At 36.6% G+C, this 16,875-nt stretch overlaps 1 protein-coding gene across 2 annotated transcripts in view; it reads right to left on the bottom strand.

Annotated features, from left to right (window-relative positions):
- LOC145994954 (extracellular matrix organizing protein FRAS1-like) overlaps positions 1 to 16,875 on the bottom strand; it is a 408,454-nt gene that overhangs the window by 23,125 nt on the left and 368,454 nt on the right. For both annotated transcript variants that reach the window (XM_083131481.1, XM_083131482.1), the window contains 3 exons: positions 9,061 to 9,684; positions 6,712 to 7,857; positions 4,601 to 4,789 (listed from right to left, as the gene is read on the bottom strand). In XM_083131481.1, the coding sequence (XP_082987607.1) occupies positions 4,601 to 4,789; positions 6,712 to 7,857; positions 9,061 to 9,684 (1,959 nt within the window). The remainder of the gene's footprint in view (positions 1 to 4,600; positions 4,790 to 6,711; positions 7,858 to 9,060; positions 9,685 to 16,875) is intronic.

Raw genomic sequence — 16,875 nt, 5'->3', positions numbered from 1 at the left:
CAACTTGGGCCCTTGCATTTGTAAGCAGGGGGAGTTCGTTGTGGCCTGGAGGGACTGAAGGGACTGAAGTCCAGGGAAATGAATTCAATGAGGTAAGAAACTCACTATACATTTTCATATCTGATGAAGGTAAATGTTAAACCTTTAGGAGCCCGGTCATCTCGATCGAGGGCCCGATCGTCTCAATCGAGACGCTCTGTCAAGGTCATAGTTTTAATGTTTAAACTTCGCTATTTTAGGCTAGAATTTTGATTTTCTTTTTTCATATTGTTGTTAACACATGTATTTAACAGAAAGGATTGTTGCACATTTTTTCTTTTCATGAAAATGACGAGAAAAAGGTGGGTAAAAGGCGACTTCTTTTTTGCATCTTTTTCCAAGGGAAAAATTTTGCCGACAAAGGAAAGCCAGCTTTGTTGTTGTAAAGCAATGCGTTTCCCTCACCCCTGGAAACTGCATTGGAAGGAAGTTTGTATATCAGTATCCGAGGTCAGAAGGAATGTTTTCCGTGCAGGAGCAAGCGGGGGTTGAGAGTTGGGGGAGGGGGAAGAGGGATTATTGAAACTGTGTCGCAATAATGTAAAAAAAATTAATATTTTTGGGGGGGATTCCCCCTTCCCCCTCCATATATACACCGAATGTGCATACATTTTATACCGTCTGAATCTGTGATTCATTCTGCGTACAACGGTATATCATTCATCTCTCTAGGGCAATTAGCATCTGAGCTATAGTCATTTCAATGTAACCCTGCATTTTACTGAAACCCGAAGCTTGAGACAGTGGCGCGCAGGCCTTTCGTTTCAGGGGTACAACTTGTGTTACATTGGTCATATGATAATGATACATACAAATATTTTTCTGTTTTTTACATGCCAGCGATAATTTCTATGTGCATGTTGACCTTTTCATGTTCTTTTTTTCGGAGGGGCAGGGGGGAACCCTATTTTTTTTTTAAAAAAAAGACTGTTAGGGGGATTCCCCCTTCTGACAAGTCGGCATCAGTCACCATGTGTTTTGTGATTTGACACTTGCAGAATTGAAAGCTGTACATGAGCATGTTACAGGAATATGTGTGCCTCAACTTCCAGAAGGAACAATCTTCCAGCAAGATGGAGTCCCATACAATTTTGCCAACGAAGTCCGATATTTCTTCGATGACCACTTCAATGCAATGGATTGGGGGAGAATCTCAGTTCATGATATGGCAACCACGGTCACACGACCTTAGTGTGCTCAGCTTTTCCTGTGGGTTTTAAGGACCATGTGTATGTTTCACATATTCAAGATCTGCCAGACTTATGTGAAAGAATTCATGCTGCAATCAACAATGTGATGGCGCAAATGCCATAGAACGTATGCACTTATTTGGAATACCATTTAAACATTAGCCGTGCAAGAGATTCAACAGATCTACTTATTTCTTGTTTCTCTCTCTCTGTGGCTTCTTTAATTCTCTACTGCTACTTCTTTCATCTCTTTTTCCTCTTATCTCCCTTAAAACACTTATGTCTTATGATGACATTTACACCATCAACTTGCAGTATTGCCATCAAATATACAGGGTATCCGAAAAGTATTTTCCTGATTATAAACTTTATTCATATCCATTATATGTAAGGTAGAGATGTGAACGTGGTGCCAGAATGTTGGAAAACTAACAAGTTTTTTTGTTGCAGGTTTCAGTCACATGGCTGTAGTGTCAGTGCCCAGGAAACTGGAAATGTTCAAAAATCATGCAAAAGCATGCACGAAACATTCGCCTTTGGGCTGTCTCTGGTACCACCTTTGGGCTGTCTCTGGTACACTCTAGCACCTCATGAGGGGGCTCTGAACCCCAGATACGCACAAAAGACTGTCTCACTGCTTCCACCCTTTCAGCTGAGGTTGATGGTCGGCCATTTCTTGGTAAGTCGGCAACAGATCCTGTGGTCTTAAAGTTTGTAATTAGGGAAATACTTTTCAGACACCCTGTATATGAAGCCCCAATACAACGACTCACCACTGACATAATTGTTCTCCATGAAGGAAGACTCGGAGGCAAAAAATGCTCCATTATGGCCTCCCATGGAATTGTCTGGAAATGCTGAGAACATTCAGAAATCACTCACTTACCCACTTCTCATTGTCGTCATCATCATTTGGTTGGCTCACACCGTGTAATTTTGCTATTTCTAGCCAAAGTTGGTGAGTTCAGGTACACAAGCAATGATATGTTCCAACATGATGATTACTATCGTTCACTTTCTTCGGAACACCATTGACTTCTTACTGACAAGGGAGGTTATCTTAGTGTCCCCCTCCGATTTCCATGAAATTTGGCAGGTGTATAGAGGGGCCCAAAGGAAGAAATACGTGTTTTTTTGTTTCGGATAAAAAACTGTTATAGGGGGCAAAACCTCCCTCAAATGTCAAGATGAGGACAAATTGAAGTGGGGATCTAAACCCTGTGTCCCCCTCTGATTTCCATGAAACTTGGCAGGTGTATAGAAGGGCCCAAAGGAAGAAATATGTGTTTTTATGTTTCAGCTAAATGGTTTTAGGAGGCACACAGCACAGAGCTGTGTTTGCCAGTGATATACACTCCATATCTCAAGTGTCCCACTTGTGTATCTGCCAGTACTATTAGCACAGAACTTCAACCGCGATCGTCCTTCACGATTGCACTTGCGTTTGGTACCAACAATCCTACAGTTCTGTGCTGTGTGTGTTCCAATTATATGTGCGTGTTCCTCCTATGCCATACTTACGTGGTTTTGGGGTCAGATCCCCACTTCAATTTGTCCTCATCTTCACATTTGAGGGGGGCAGGTTTGTCCCCTAAAACAGTTTTTTAGCCGAAACAAAAAAAAACAACATGTATTTCTTCCTTTGGACCCCTCTATACATCTGCCAAGTTTCATGGAAATCGGAGGGGGACACTTAGATAACCTCCCTTGCGAATGCTTTTATCCATTCTGGTCATATGATAGTATGACATCTAAATAATTGTGAGGGTCGCACTGTTTAAAATTAGATTGTAATCCAATGTTTTCTAGTGAAAGTATAAAGTATCCAAATAACTGCAGTATGAGGCTCAGATGCTCAGAGATATTGATATTGGATATGGAACCTGAACGCATAATATTTTTTTAAATAAAATGTCTTGATATTGTTGTCTTAAGTGGCATTGAAAAAATAAATGATGAGCGATTGTATAGCTTCTCCGCACTGACAGGAAGTTGAGGACACAATTTTTAATATGCTAAATGCAAATTAACTAAAACATGACATGTATGAATTCTTAATATAAAAACAACCACTGCCCAAGGTAGATTCATGTTTTGGTACCAAGGTTTTTGATTACTGACTTGAGCGTGCCACTTATAGACTGTAGTATTTTGTATTTGTTCTTTGCACCAGTCATTCCATTGCTTTGCTACCCCCTTTCCAAGGGTTAAAATGCCCCTATTTTGAGGTCCCTAGCAACATCTGTTTCCAGGGGCAAAATCTAACGTTTTTTTCTCATACGTACTTTTACCTAGAGATCAACAATAACACACATTCAATTCTTAGTTACCAAGAAAAGCTTCAAACAAGAGTGATATATACATAAGAAGATTCAGTCCAAAGATTACATGAACAGTTATCATAGCTTACTTCTCAATACAAGAATAGCTTCATCGTGGCTATTTTAAAATGTTTACAGATCTAATCCTTTATTGTTTGTCATGTTTGTTGTTGGTCATGGACACGGATGTTGCTAGGGAACTTTAAAAAGGGTATTTTAACTCTGAAAACTATGGTGAGTAAGTGATATCAGAATTTTTGTATTTCAAAATATAGACCTCAGAATTTATTACAGCAGCAAGGTAGGAATTTATGGGGAATGACTGGAATTCAAAATAAAACATTCACATTTGCTAAACAACTATTTTTCCATTAAATTTGCAAATGTAAAATTGACAAAAGATGTAAATATAGCTTTCTGCTTAGGTGTCATATTGAATTCACTTATAAAAAATCTATTGTGAAAAGGACAGTATTTGCCCTGTTTATTATTAAGAAATAAACAATAATATTTTAGATAATTGTACAATATTAGAGCACACACACACACACACACACACACACACACACACACACACACACACACACAAGGTTGCATTCTAACCTTTCAAACAAGCGAACGTACTCACTTGTTTGCCTTCTTTCACTACTACATGCCAACATTTTCAAAGTCACAAATAGCATTGTGACCCCCCATCTCAACATGTGAGCACACCAGACAAATCCGAAAGTCACATCGAAAATGAACAAGTCAGATTTTTAGATACCATCTGATATAGTATTTCTGAGTCAATTTACTCCTAATACATGCATTATAATTTTGCACATTACAAACTGAAGTCATATTTTCTGCTGTGAAGGCTACTCACACTTTACATGAACTTTAAATAGAAATACATATTTTTACAAAGGAAGCAAGAGGCATATTGTTCCTTAGGTATCTGCCTTAGATATTACTGAATCATCAATGGACAGGAAGCTGACTAGAAAACAGTGACAGGATATACACCATACATTATAGGTAACATGAACATTAAATATATTTACATACTTGTAATCTTCCTGAAAGTACAGAATCTGTTTCCAATCCCTTGTGCCATAAAAGTGATGAATAGTAGAATGAGAATTCCATTTCTGTGTGATGTTCCATTGCTGTCCAGCTCATTGGAGCACTTGCATATACATACGACACATAGAGTGGTACTTGAACAGTTAAAAAACTTTGTCCTTTATCAACAACCTAGAAAGCCACATAATTATTTATTTAATAGAGTTACTCAGTAAATAAACAAATGATAAAAATTTAAAAAGTAAAAATTTCAATATACTAATTGTATAATATAATATTTAAAACAAAGTTTACACAGCGATAAATATAAAACGAAATATTTCTTTCTTATTACATGAACTGTAAAGAAACATACTTATATACTATCACAATAGTGATACCACTCTTGTGAGTTTTACTATCACAATAGCGATATCACCCACGTAACTTTACATAAAAATATATCCAATAAGATGTAGACTTTCAAGGTTCAAACACTAATGTTACAAGAGAAGGAAAGTTTGAATATAACTTAAGAAGTGCTGTGTGTAGACTAGGACCTCATGTTTTAATTTGAATTTGAAGTTTTTGTTTTAAGTTCACCAACATTAACATTGCACAATCAGGGAGTGACGTAACATTGATGAAGGTTGTAAAAGCAATCCCTGTGTAATATCATATTACATATTACAAATATATGTCTTGCTTGTGTCTCCCATAGCACTGTGAATGTAGGAGAAAGAAGAAGTTGGCATCATGTTCAGCATTATCATACTGAAACAATAACAATGTTATGTCATAATGTTTTATTGCCACCCATTGCTTATTAGCTATTTCCAGCCAAAGGTGATGAATTCTGGTTTTGTTATATTTGTTCCAACACATTAAGTGACATGCTTGTTCACTTTCTTTAGAAAATTATATCCATTGTCACTTATTGAGTGTTCTTGTCCTTTGTGCTCCTATGGTGGGCTTCCCCAATGGCATGGCGGTAACATCGTCATCTTGTAATGAAAGGGTCCCAGGTTTGATACTCAGTGAAGGCACATAGTGGTTCATATCCCACTTTAAATTGAATTGTAGGTCCAGTCCCAATTAGCCTCTCAGTGCATGTAGTGGACTTAAAACAAAAATCCAAAACTCGAACTCACACTCCTATAAGGCTACAAGTACTTATGACTTTCTTTTGATTGTTCTAGGGGGATAATGTGTATGTTTTGTTTACATTGTAATGATGTGTTTCTGGGCACATGTATACAGTATCCACATGATCATAGTTCAAGGTTTGGAGAGTAACATTGATAGGGATATTGAAAATGGGAATTCAACACATTGTAAGTTTCTGTATGGAGTATAACAATGTTGTTTCAAGCGACACTGGAAGAACAAGTGATTTATTGATTGAAGAGCTTCTCTTGGTAGCAAGTTGAGGGCACAACTTGTAATCATGCCAAGCATTGATTCGCTAAAACATGACCTGCACACACTCTCAAAATAAATGTAACCACTGCCCGAGGTAGGTTCATGTTTTGAAATAGAACTTATACATAGACGCTCATATTTTTGGTAAATAAAAAAGCAATATTTCAGTATAAAAATCGAGTCAATTTCGAGTTCAAAAGTGGTAAATAAAATAAAATTTCAGTGTTATAGCAGTGAAAAATTGGATCAAAAGCTGTATATAAAATGACATTTTGGTTTTAAATTTGTGAATATAATCTTAAATTTGATTTAAAAACTGCACTTATTACACATTTATGCAGTTACCAGAGTATTAAGCTTATTCCTGTATAAAGGAATCCATTTTTGCTTCTCTAATATTTACAGCAGAATTAATCATGAATTGTATAACTCACAGGATAATTCAAACTTCATAAAGTGTCATGTCGGTAAATAAACTCCAAATATCGTGTTTAAGAGTTTATTTTGCATTTTGCAGTTCATTTCACATCATTTCGTGACAAAACAGGGTAGGAAAATGCACCTCATACATTTCAGAAACATGAAGAATTGACATTACAATGTATTATTTCACATTTTGTGTTTTCGTCAAAAACAAAACATGCATGCCTCTACTTATATGTCATACAAACATTTAATTCTGTGGTACTTACTTGAAATTCTTCTATGATTCTTCCTCCACAATGATCAACCAGAGCACTAGGATGATACCATGCATCAAACACCCAAAGACAACTCTTGAGATCAAGATGGTGATATAGATTAATGGTATTATTCCCACGTATCAAAGTGTCCAGTTGATAAGGACGAGATATCCCAGCTCTTTGAATTTGTGGATGACTGGATAGAAATGATTTCCCAAGCTGAAGATTGGAACAGATATGTTGTGACCTGTAGATAGAATCTGTGAGAACAAGATTCAGGTTCCTCAGTTGGTGCATAGATATTAATGGAATCATTCCATCCTGGTGTGGAATCTCTATATGAACCTGCAATGAATTTGGGTGCTTCTCATCTGTCACGTTGCAATATTTCAAGGAGGCCACAAATGACTGACTTTGAAAACCATCCGGATACCCAGCAATGATGGAATTTTGGCAAATTCCATTCTGTGTACCAATTGTGACAGGTGCACTTCTAATTGGAATTCCCAATTGACCATTTTCTTGTACTGGCTGTGCGATGCAACGAACTTGAAACCTTCGGGCAAAAAATGAAGAATCAAGAACTTTACTAGTAGCACTAGCAAAAACAGTTGAAGATTTTATTTGCTTGAATGGCAAATTGAACCCTGGTATACCCGAAGGAATGGCTACTTCCCATGAATAATTAATACAATCTTCATTTATTTCTGCTGTTCTACACATCTCACCAGTCTTTTGGAAATGGGGATATTTCTCATCACATGGTGTGACACATACTAATGGGTACCCAGGTGAAGGGTCATTAAGCACTCCTTCATTCACAGAATCAAGATATAACAGAGAAACAACAATGGGTTCAGAAGGAAGAACAATACTTCCTGTCACTTCATGATCTAGTATTGTTACTGTTGCTGTGGAAGTCCTTCCAAGTTGTGCATTTGTTGGATCATCAGGACCTAGAATAATAGAAAATGTTTCATGCCATTCTCTCCCTTTGTTATGAATGATCATTACTTCAAATGGTACTGATTTAACTCCAGCTTTGAATGAGATTATTTGGGAAACTGGATGGTAATCTGATCCAGAAGAAGCACTTCCATCTCTAGTAGACACACGGACTTTAGCCTCCCTTGATGTATCACCCATTCGATTAACCTGTGAAAGATCAAAACATATTCTCTTAAATGCGCACTATGTTGAGGTAGCCTATGTTAAATTTCAAAGGAAAGTTCTTGAAATGATTATACAGTGCCTTTCATGGTCGAGTTGGCTGTGGAGTGACAGCTGGCACACTGGGCAGCGAGAGTGCTTCTGCCAGCAAACTGGATGAAACAACCACATAACTGGAACTGACAGCTATTGAAAAAAGCTCATACAATTACATTGACAGTTGCAATTAAAATGAGAACATATCTTGTTACAAGAAGTGTTGGAAATGTTGTCCTCTTGCATCCAAACCATTTATGGCATCTTTTCAGGAAATTTGTCAGTTCTTCTTTTGATAATACTTCAATTTCTCTCATAATGTAAGCGCATGAAGTTTTACCATTCACTTCTTATCAAGAGCAGACCCTGTTTCACTAAATTTGTTCACAAGTTTTTGAACACTGTCTCAAAATGCCTTCTAACTTCTCTACAAGAATTCATAATGACATAAGAGTTGTACATAAAAATTCATTGTTTTAAAATGTACATATAGCTTGACATTATTAGACTGCAGAAAAGCACCAGTAATACGTAAATTCAAACAAAACAATCTAAAACACTTGTTAACACCTTAACAATTCATAAACACCTGCAAACTGAACACCAGCTATCTGGATACTGAAGCGCTGATGCATCCAGTGCCAAGGTCGGCATACAGCTGTGGGTCTAAATGCTGGCAGATATGCTCTCATTGCCCAGAGCACTAGCCACCACATTCACTACATTCACTACCAACTCGACCGTGAAAGGCACTGTAGAAAAGTTCATTATTCTAGCAGGAATATAGCAACATAAATGAAGAGAACAAGTTGTAAAGCACAGTGAAGATTTTTACCTTTGTATACAAAATATTAATAAAAAATAAATATGAAGATGAATACATATTCAGGCTCAAGTTATTTCTAAAATTTGTCAAAAACATAATTTGCAAATTATTAAATTAAAATACAAGTTATACTTACATATTTTTAGCAAAAAATAAGTAATTGATATTCATGAAAATAAATTAGATCAAAAAATGATTTACAAAATAACTTGGGCATTTTCATTGCAATCATTGAAGTTCATATTAGAAACACATTATGATCAGAAAATCGTTATTTTTGTATTACAAAAAGTATTTATTTAAATCACTTAAGGAACACTTCTTACCTTTACTAATAATTTTGCAGTTGATTCTGAGGAATTTGGTTCCATTATAGAGTAAGTGTCTCTCTCAAATCCAATTCTTGGAATATCTTCTTGATCTTGAATTTTAATTTTAACAGTTGCTTTGTTTCCTAAATATACTTTATTACTCTCAACTCCAACTGGATCTGTTAACTTCAAAACAAATTCTTCATCACCTTCGAGAATATGATCATCCATTATAACAACTTCACACTCTGATGTTTTTGCTCCCTTAGCAAAAATTATTGTTGATATTTCTGCTTTTGGTCTTTCAACAAAATCTTCACCAGCCTTGGCTGATCTTTGACGTGTGAAGCACTTAACACTTAAGATGTCACTAAGATCACCTGATCTGTTGACTGGAATTTTAATCTTTGTTGAATTCTCAAATACAACCACCTGGGATAATCCAAATTGCAATATTGGAGTGTCATTGTCTAAATCATCAATAATAATATTTGCACTTGAAGGGTGGGATAATATTGCATTATGGGGTGTGTTGAGAAACATCTGTAGAGTTTCTGGACCCTCTAAGATCACATCTGCATTGTCATCTAATATTGTTAAATAACAAAATGCCTTTGTTTCTTCTGGGTAAAATATTATCTGAAAAAGAAAATCATGAATAATATGTTACATTTTGTGAGTTCATGTAAAATTGCTATTTTGGTACAAGGTATAATGAAAATACTATAAAAGGAATATAGATATTTATATAAAATATACAAAATTATTCATTAAGACCAAAGTTTATGCTGCGAAAATAAAAACAATTCCCGAATTGAAAGTAGAAATACGAAGATGTATTGATGGCATTGAGTGGCAGTTATGCCAAAAAATGATACAGAATTTTGTCAAAAGAATTCAAGAGTGTCAAATGCATCATGGAAGACATTTGTCAGATATCCTATTCCACATTTAATGGCAATGTTTATCCTTTGAAATAGCAATGTCCTAACTTTGCCAGCTAATAAATAAATAACATGTTTAATTTTCTTAAATTAAATCCTGCATTTATTTTGGGACACCCTTTATATAAAAATTGCTGCAAAACTTGAAGTTGTCAGACTTCTCCTTTTGTTTTACTTGCATGCCAGCATTGGTGTTTTATTTCTATTATATCTAATTAATATATAATAAATATATACAATTAATAATTGTAGTGGAAAAGACAGTGTGTTTCAAAAGTCACGTGATCCTAATTTCGAAAATTTATATCATGAAAACCGTAACAGACATTTACACTGTTTTTTCTGCTTTATAAAGCCTCATCCATTGAGGTATTTTCCCATGCTTAACATTATCACTTTACTCCATACAGAAAATCAGAAAAATTAATAACTGGCGGAATGCAGCATTAAATTTTTTCCAGAAATGCACTTTTGAGTGAATAAAAAGATATAAGAAATTATCAAAGGACCATAATTAGCAGTGGTGTATGATGGTTTTAACTAGTGGGTAATCTCTGACACTTCATTCATCTACCCACTCCTGAAGTCTCCCTGCAAATTTACCTCAACATCCATACAGGATTTATGAATATATGTGTGAAAAAATTTACCTTATTGTTGCGACCACTGTCGAATAATTATTGTGATTGCAGTTAATCTACGTTTAGAATTTCAAATAATAAAACAAGAAAATATAATAAACCTATAAGAAAGGAACCTGTAACAAAGAATATGAATGGAATGCGGTAGTGAAATAAAAACCCTCAATATTAATTGAAGTGTAAAATTCAAGTTGCCTCAATACCCAGTTACTTGTGCATTCCCGATTTTTGTTTTTATACACGTAAGTTTAAGTTCAAGACCTGCATTAACTATTTGCAATTTCTCCAGAAAAGATCCTGTTCAAAATATTCTCACATGCAAATATTGTATTATATCCATTGCCTTTAACTTCAGTAAACACAGCACTAGCACGAATACTAAACCATTAACAGCTAAACAAATATTACATTTTCGAATCGCTAATAGGAACAACAGCACAAAGCCACCTACAACACGAATTCAATTCCCATTGCCAACTTCTATTGTGGTTCCTTCCTGCTTGACTCAGAATTAAATTCCCTATGGATGCTGAAAAGTACCCTTTCCCAGCTTTATATTCCCTGCGAAGCGCGAGGTTCTATAAGTTGGAAACATTGCGTTTCTTGCTTACATATTTTACATTCATACATCTTTTATCTTTATGATCATTATTAATCTAAAGGGAGGTAAAGTGCTCCCCTGTGCTTAGCACCATGCCATGAAGGTGTATAGGGGGTGTGGGGGTAACGCCCCACACTTTCTTGATCCAGTCATGAGTGGGGGTGATGTGATCAGCATCACGCCCCTGATCGCCTTTACCCCCCCCCCCCCCACATTGGCCCTACATTTGAGTAAAAAATCAAAATCATAATTTTGCACCAAAGTTTGACTTTTAAATGTAAATTTCTATGCACCTGGCAAAACTGCCATTCCAACACAGCTGACACAACTTAGTAGGAAATTGTAAGGGTGATTCATAAATACAGAGGGAAACCAGTAGCCAGTAGCAGCCTATGATTCTCTCAAGGATGCAATTTCAGTACAAAATCATGATTTATTAGTTTTTACGAAAATGTATGGCCAATATTTAAGCACATGTTGCGTGCGTCTGTTGACAAATTTTGATCTGCTAGTGTTGCCACCTATGGAGATATGTCCCAAAAATGTGGCACTTTTTCACTCAACCCATAAAATCGCCAGTCATAAATCCATCAAATGCTGCACTTGATCAATATTGGTCGCAAATGACAGATTGACATGGCATGAGTCATCATCAGATATCTAATTATTTATAATTTCTTATATCTTTTTCTCACTCAAAAGTGCATTTCTGGAAAAACATTAATGCTGCATTCCACCGGTTATTAATTTTTCTGCTTTATAATGCAGAAAACCCGGTGTAAATATCTCTTATGGTTTTCATGATTTAAATTTTCAGAATACAGCACTGGCATGAGTTTTGGAAAGTGTTATCAGCCATCAGTGAGACAATAATGATCTAGATTTTTCTTCATTTCATTATTTTTGTTACAGCCACCTCTACACATGAGACAGTTACAGCAAATATCCAACAAACAGTAGTTGAGCCCTGATGTCAATTCTTCCTCTGTTTTTTAAAAATTGAGGTGGAAAGAGGAAGAAGAAGAACTGTGACATTCGTCTTTTTTGGTTTTGGTTATTGACACCCAGCAGGAATAAATAAATTGGAAGCAGTGCCGGAGATGGTAACTGTCAACAACCACATTTAAGCAACCTAGACAAGTATGCCCAATCTTAATATTTGCAATGTCCTTGCTACATGTGCCACGAGCAGTTGGCTGAAATACACCTAAGCAGCGACGGAGCAGAGCCCTTTTATATTGGGTCAAATTGTTTTGATTTTTTGATTTGATTTAGTTTATTTTACTTCGTGTTTTGTGCCTCTTGGCTAATTTGCGAAGATGGGGATGAGTGATGAAATGATGAAATTGATGAAAGGACATTCACAAACAACCAAGCCCGACCGGGATTCGAACCTGGGACCCTTGGCATCGCAGCGCGATGTGCTAACCACCTGGCCACAGGGTCGGGCATTGGGTCAAATGGATCACGCACTTTATGCGTCCATTAAATATTAAGTTTACCAAACAAGGGAATCTTCATTTGATATTTCACCCATGCCAAATATTACCCAACAGAAGCAACGTACGGAAAATTCAAACGTGCATTTTATGCACATGCCTGTAAAACAAACAATTTTAATTAAACATGATGTATATCCGATTTTATCAAGAATAATGCCCTTCGGATTATACGGTTGGTTACACACACTTACACCATACAATGACGTAATGTGCCAAGACTACCAATCTTTATCTTATTTACTTATATTAGCAAATACCAAGAATAGAACAAGAAAATATTAACGAACATGACCTTTATTGGTTATAACTTCGTCACTCAACCATTACATAAATTCAATGTACTCTATAACAACATAATTCCCCAAAGGATAAAGTGCAAACATTTCATTAATCACAAAATTTCATTCCTTTTTTTTTTTTATATACGTCTTGCATCATGCATACAATGACCCGTATTTCTCATACAATCAACTCGACCAGCGAGGTTAAATTTTACAATTCTAGTATTTGTGTACAATAGGTCAACCTACAATTTATTCTACAAAAAACACCGTTTTTTCTGCTTGCAAAGACAATCGTGCATGTGGTTACTTACGTTTATGCTCTACCAACAATTATTATTATTTATGGTTGTTCATTTGTAGTACCTTTTTCTATAATGTTATAAACCCATGAATTGAGGCTACCCCTTTTTTGGGAATTTTAACGGGAGGTGAAACTAACAAGGGATCAAAACATTAGCCCGTTGGAATTTACATAACCTGGTTTCGTAAAGTATTTCTCAGTCCTATTCTTACGTTCAAACACGTGAACAATTATAGTGTTGTAATTAAAGGTTATATCAGGTACTCTAATTTGTTGCACAATTTCACAATTTTGTCATCGTTAATCAAACGTGGATAAATTCAGCACGGCAGCCATTTACAATTTGGAGAGTACATACGAGGGTCACTATTTATATTTTGAGCCTAACAATGAAAAAACAGGAATTTGGCATTGGAAACTGCTTTATTGTTTTTCGAAGTATTCTCCTTTATGGTCAATACACTTTTGCATTCGTTTGAACCATTTGTCAAAGCAGTTTTTCCAATCTTCTTGAGACACCTCCATAATATGGTTTTTGAACGCATCAACGGCCTCTTCCGCCGACGAAAATCGTTGTCCACGCAATTTATTCTTGACATTCGGGAACAAGAAGAAGTCATTGGGTGCCAAATCAGGACTGTATGCCGGATGATCAATTCGATTTTTTGACTGTTCATAAAGTCGGTTGTTAGACGAGATGTGTGACAGCTGGCATTGTCTTGATGAAGAATGATCCGACGGCGTTTGTTTGTTTTCCGTATTTGACCGAAGACCTCTGGAAAACAAATTATTGTGTACCATTCAGAGTTGACCGTTCTACGTTGCTCTAAAGGCACAGTTGCCACATGACCAGTTTTCCCGAAAAAACAGGTGACCATTTGTTTCAATGTGCTTCGAGCGCGAACAACTTTTGTTGGATTGGGTTCATCTTGAAACACCCATACAGTCGACTGCTGTTTACGTTCTGGCTCATATACATATATCCATGATTCGTCACCTCTTACAATCTTATATACGCCTTTTGAAGCACCACGATTGTATTTATTGAGCATTTGTTTGCACCAATTGAGGCGAGCATCTTTTTGAGTTTTTGTCAAATTGTGTGGGATCCAACGAGAACATACCTTTCTCACAGCTAAATGATCATGTAATATTTTATATATGCTGGTGGAACTAATGCAACAATCTCACAGTATGTCACATGATGATCTTGCAGTATTAGGTTTTGCACAGCATCAATGTTTTCTTGAACAACAACTGATTTTGGACGACCTTCGCGAATCTCGTCGGTGAGAGAATGGCGGCCACGATTAAATTCGTTATACCAGCGTTTCACAGTGGCAAAGGATGGGGCTTCATCGCCAAATGTGGAAGTAAGTTGATCGATGCACTCTTGTCTTGATAATCCACGTCGAAAATCGTAAAAAAATCATCACACGAAAATGTTCACGAGTTAATTCCATTTTATTGTTGTCGCGCAATCTCCAAGGCAACATAAACAACACAAATGAAGCTATTGACAAAACATTTGAAGTACGTTATGGTCAATAATGCCAGACGATTCCGTGCAAACGTCAAATCGCGCCTAACTTCAATCAGTGTTGCCAAGGCTCAAAATATAAATAGTGACCCTCGTATATTTAGCAATTTGAAAATACGTACGTTCACCTCAATTATCAAAAGATCAAGATTTCACTTTATGTCTTCATGTTTGTACTAAATATAAAAAGTTGTTGATTTCATGCTGCGTTAATTTATAAGATCCGAAACGTTAAAGATCACGTGGGTACCATTCACAGCATAAAAAGTTCAAAAATTGTGTTAAGTTCACTATAGGTCTTTTGTCGTTATTATCCGATCTTCTAATTCTATGTACCTTAAACCACAAATGTGTTTTGTACAAACAGCCTTCGATGTAACACCGCTGAGTTAATCAACTGCCTGGAACATTGGGTGTTTTAAACGCATGGTTTGGTCCTCGACATGCAAGTTTCTAGTTCTATCTGGAAGGTATGAGAACGTAGGTCAGATAAGTCAACCACAGCTGGCTGGTTGTTAGACACTGTTTCAAGTTTCCATCAAAGCACGAAGTGAAGTGGCTGAAAAGTCAGCAATTTTCAGGGTATAGGCGGGTACAACATAATGCCACCAGGTGGCAGCACGTCTATATGCAGCTGGCAGAGGGAGCTACCCTCTGGCGGCGGACATGAGAACTTCGTTTATTAAACGTAAGTTCCTTTTGTGGACTGTGACGATGCGAAATTTTATATTATAAAATCGAATCGTCACAGAACCCACTGTTGATTGATTGATTGATTTGGTATTCTTACATCACTTTTCTGCCACTTTTGGCTAATCTTGAAGATAAGCATGAGGGATGACATGATCAAATTAATGAAGGGATACTCACAAAGAACACCCACATCCAGGCTGGGATTCGAACCCAGGACCTCTGGTGTTGTAGCACACCGAGCTAACCACTCTGCCATGGAGGCCAGCAAGAACCTCGTAGTTCTCGGGTTAATTTTCACATTTGTGCAGTGAGCAGACAACAGAATTTCACACTTCCAGTAATGGTTGGTTTGATGACAGCATGCACCTTCTCCAATCATAGGGGAGTTAGATTTGCCCAAAGATGAATCACACAACAATGAACTATATTGTTATCTATTACCTAACTACTCTCAGTTCCTGTTAAATTCTGACACCTGTGCATGCAAGTAAACATACATATTGGTTATTTTTTGTCTTCTTTAACTCCTCTAGGTAAATCTTGATGATTAGAATGTATAGGAAACTTATGAATTTTGGGTGCATACCCAAATAACCACCACACCACTATTGGGCCAATGTCAGTTTTTGTGTGGGAAAGGTTGGCTTTACATTGGTTGGCAAATTGGCTTTGGTCTTATGTTGGGCCAAAGGTGGTTGCCAACGTTTGCCCAACCATAGAATGAGTCAAAATAAGTTTTACAAACAACTTTTTCATGCTAAGACAATTTTCAGGACTATGCTGAAAATTCTAGTGTAAAATAAGTGACATGTAACAGTGTTTATTTTCTAATATTTCAGTCCCAGCACATACTGGAATTATAATATGTGTTTAATGAAAGTAGAAGCTATTTTTAACGTGCAGTCACTGACCAGTTCTTTGTCTCCTGCTCGAGAAAGGTGCCTACTACACCTACACGAATACGTCAGTGGGATGCAAGTCTACTAGCTTGGCAACGACAAATCAGTAGTACCAAACGCACTGCAAAGTTTTACCCATTATGCTAACCTTTTCTCCAGCGGTGGCATGAGAGACTATTTCACTCAGGGTTCGGGAAAAAAGTACACTGTCTAAAGTTAGAGAAAGTTTAATGACTATAGCTGGATATACTGTAAACGTTGTAAGTTTAGCACATGCCCGTGTAGGATACACTCACAGGCCTATGTACTGCCACACAAAGGGGGTAGAATAGCTCCTGCAACTCTCGTTAGGAATGTGCTGTCCTTGTGCCGACTTCTGTAGCTGCAGGCTTTTTACAGGGAACTGTTGGCTTTTGGGGAACAAG

This window comes from Lepisma saccharinum, chromosome 11 (genome assembly GCF_977018435.1).
Source record: "Lepisma saccharinum chromosome 11, izLepSacc3.1, whole genome shotgun sequence".
Classification (NCBI taxonomy): Eukaryota; Metazoa; Arthropoda; class Insecta; order Zygentoma; family Lepismatidae; genus Lepisma; species Lepisma saccharinum.
The sequence above is the reverse complement of the archived record's forward strand: the minus strand, read 5'-3'. Positions and strand labels throughout refer to the sequence as shown.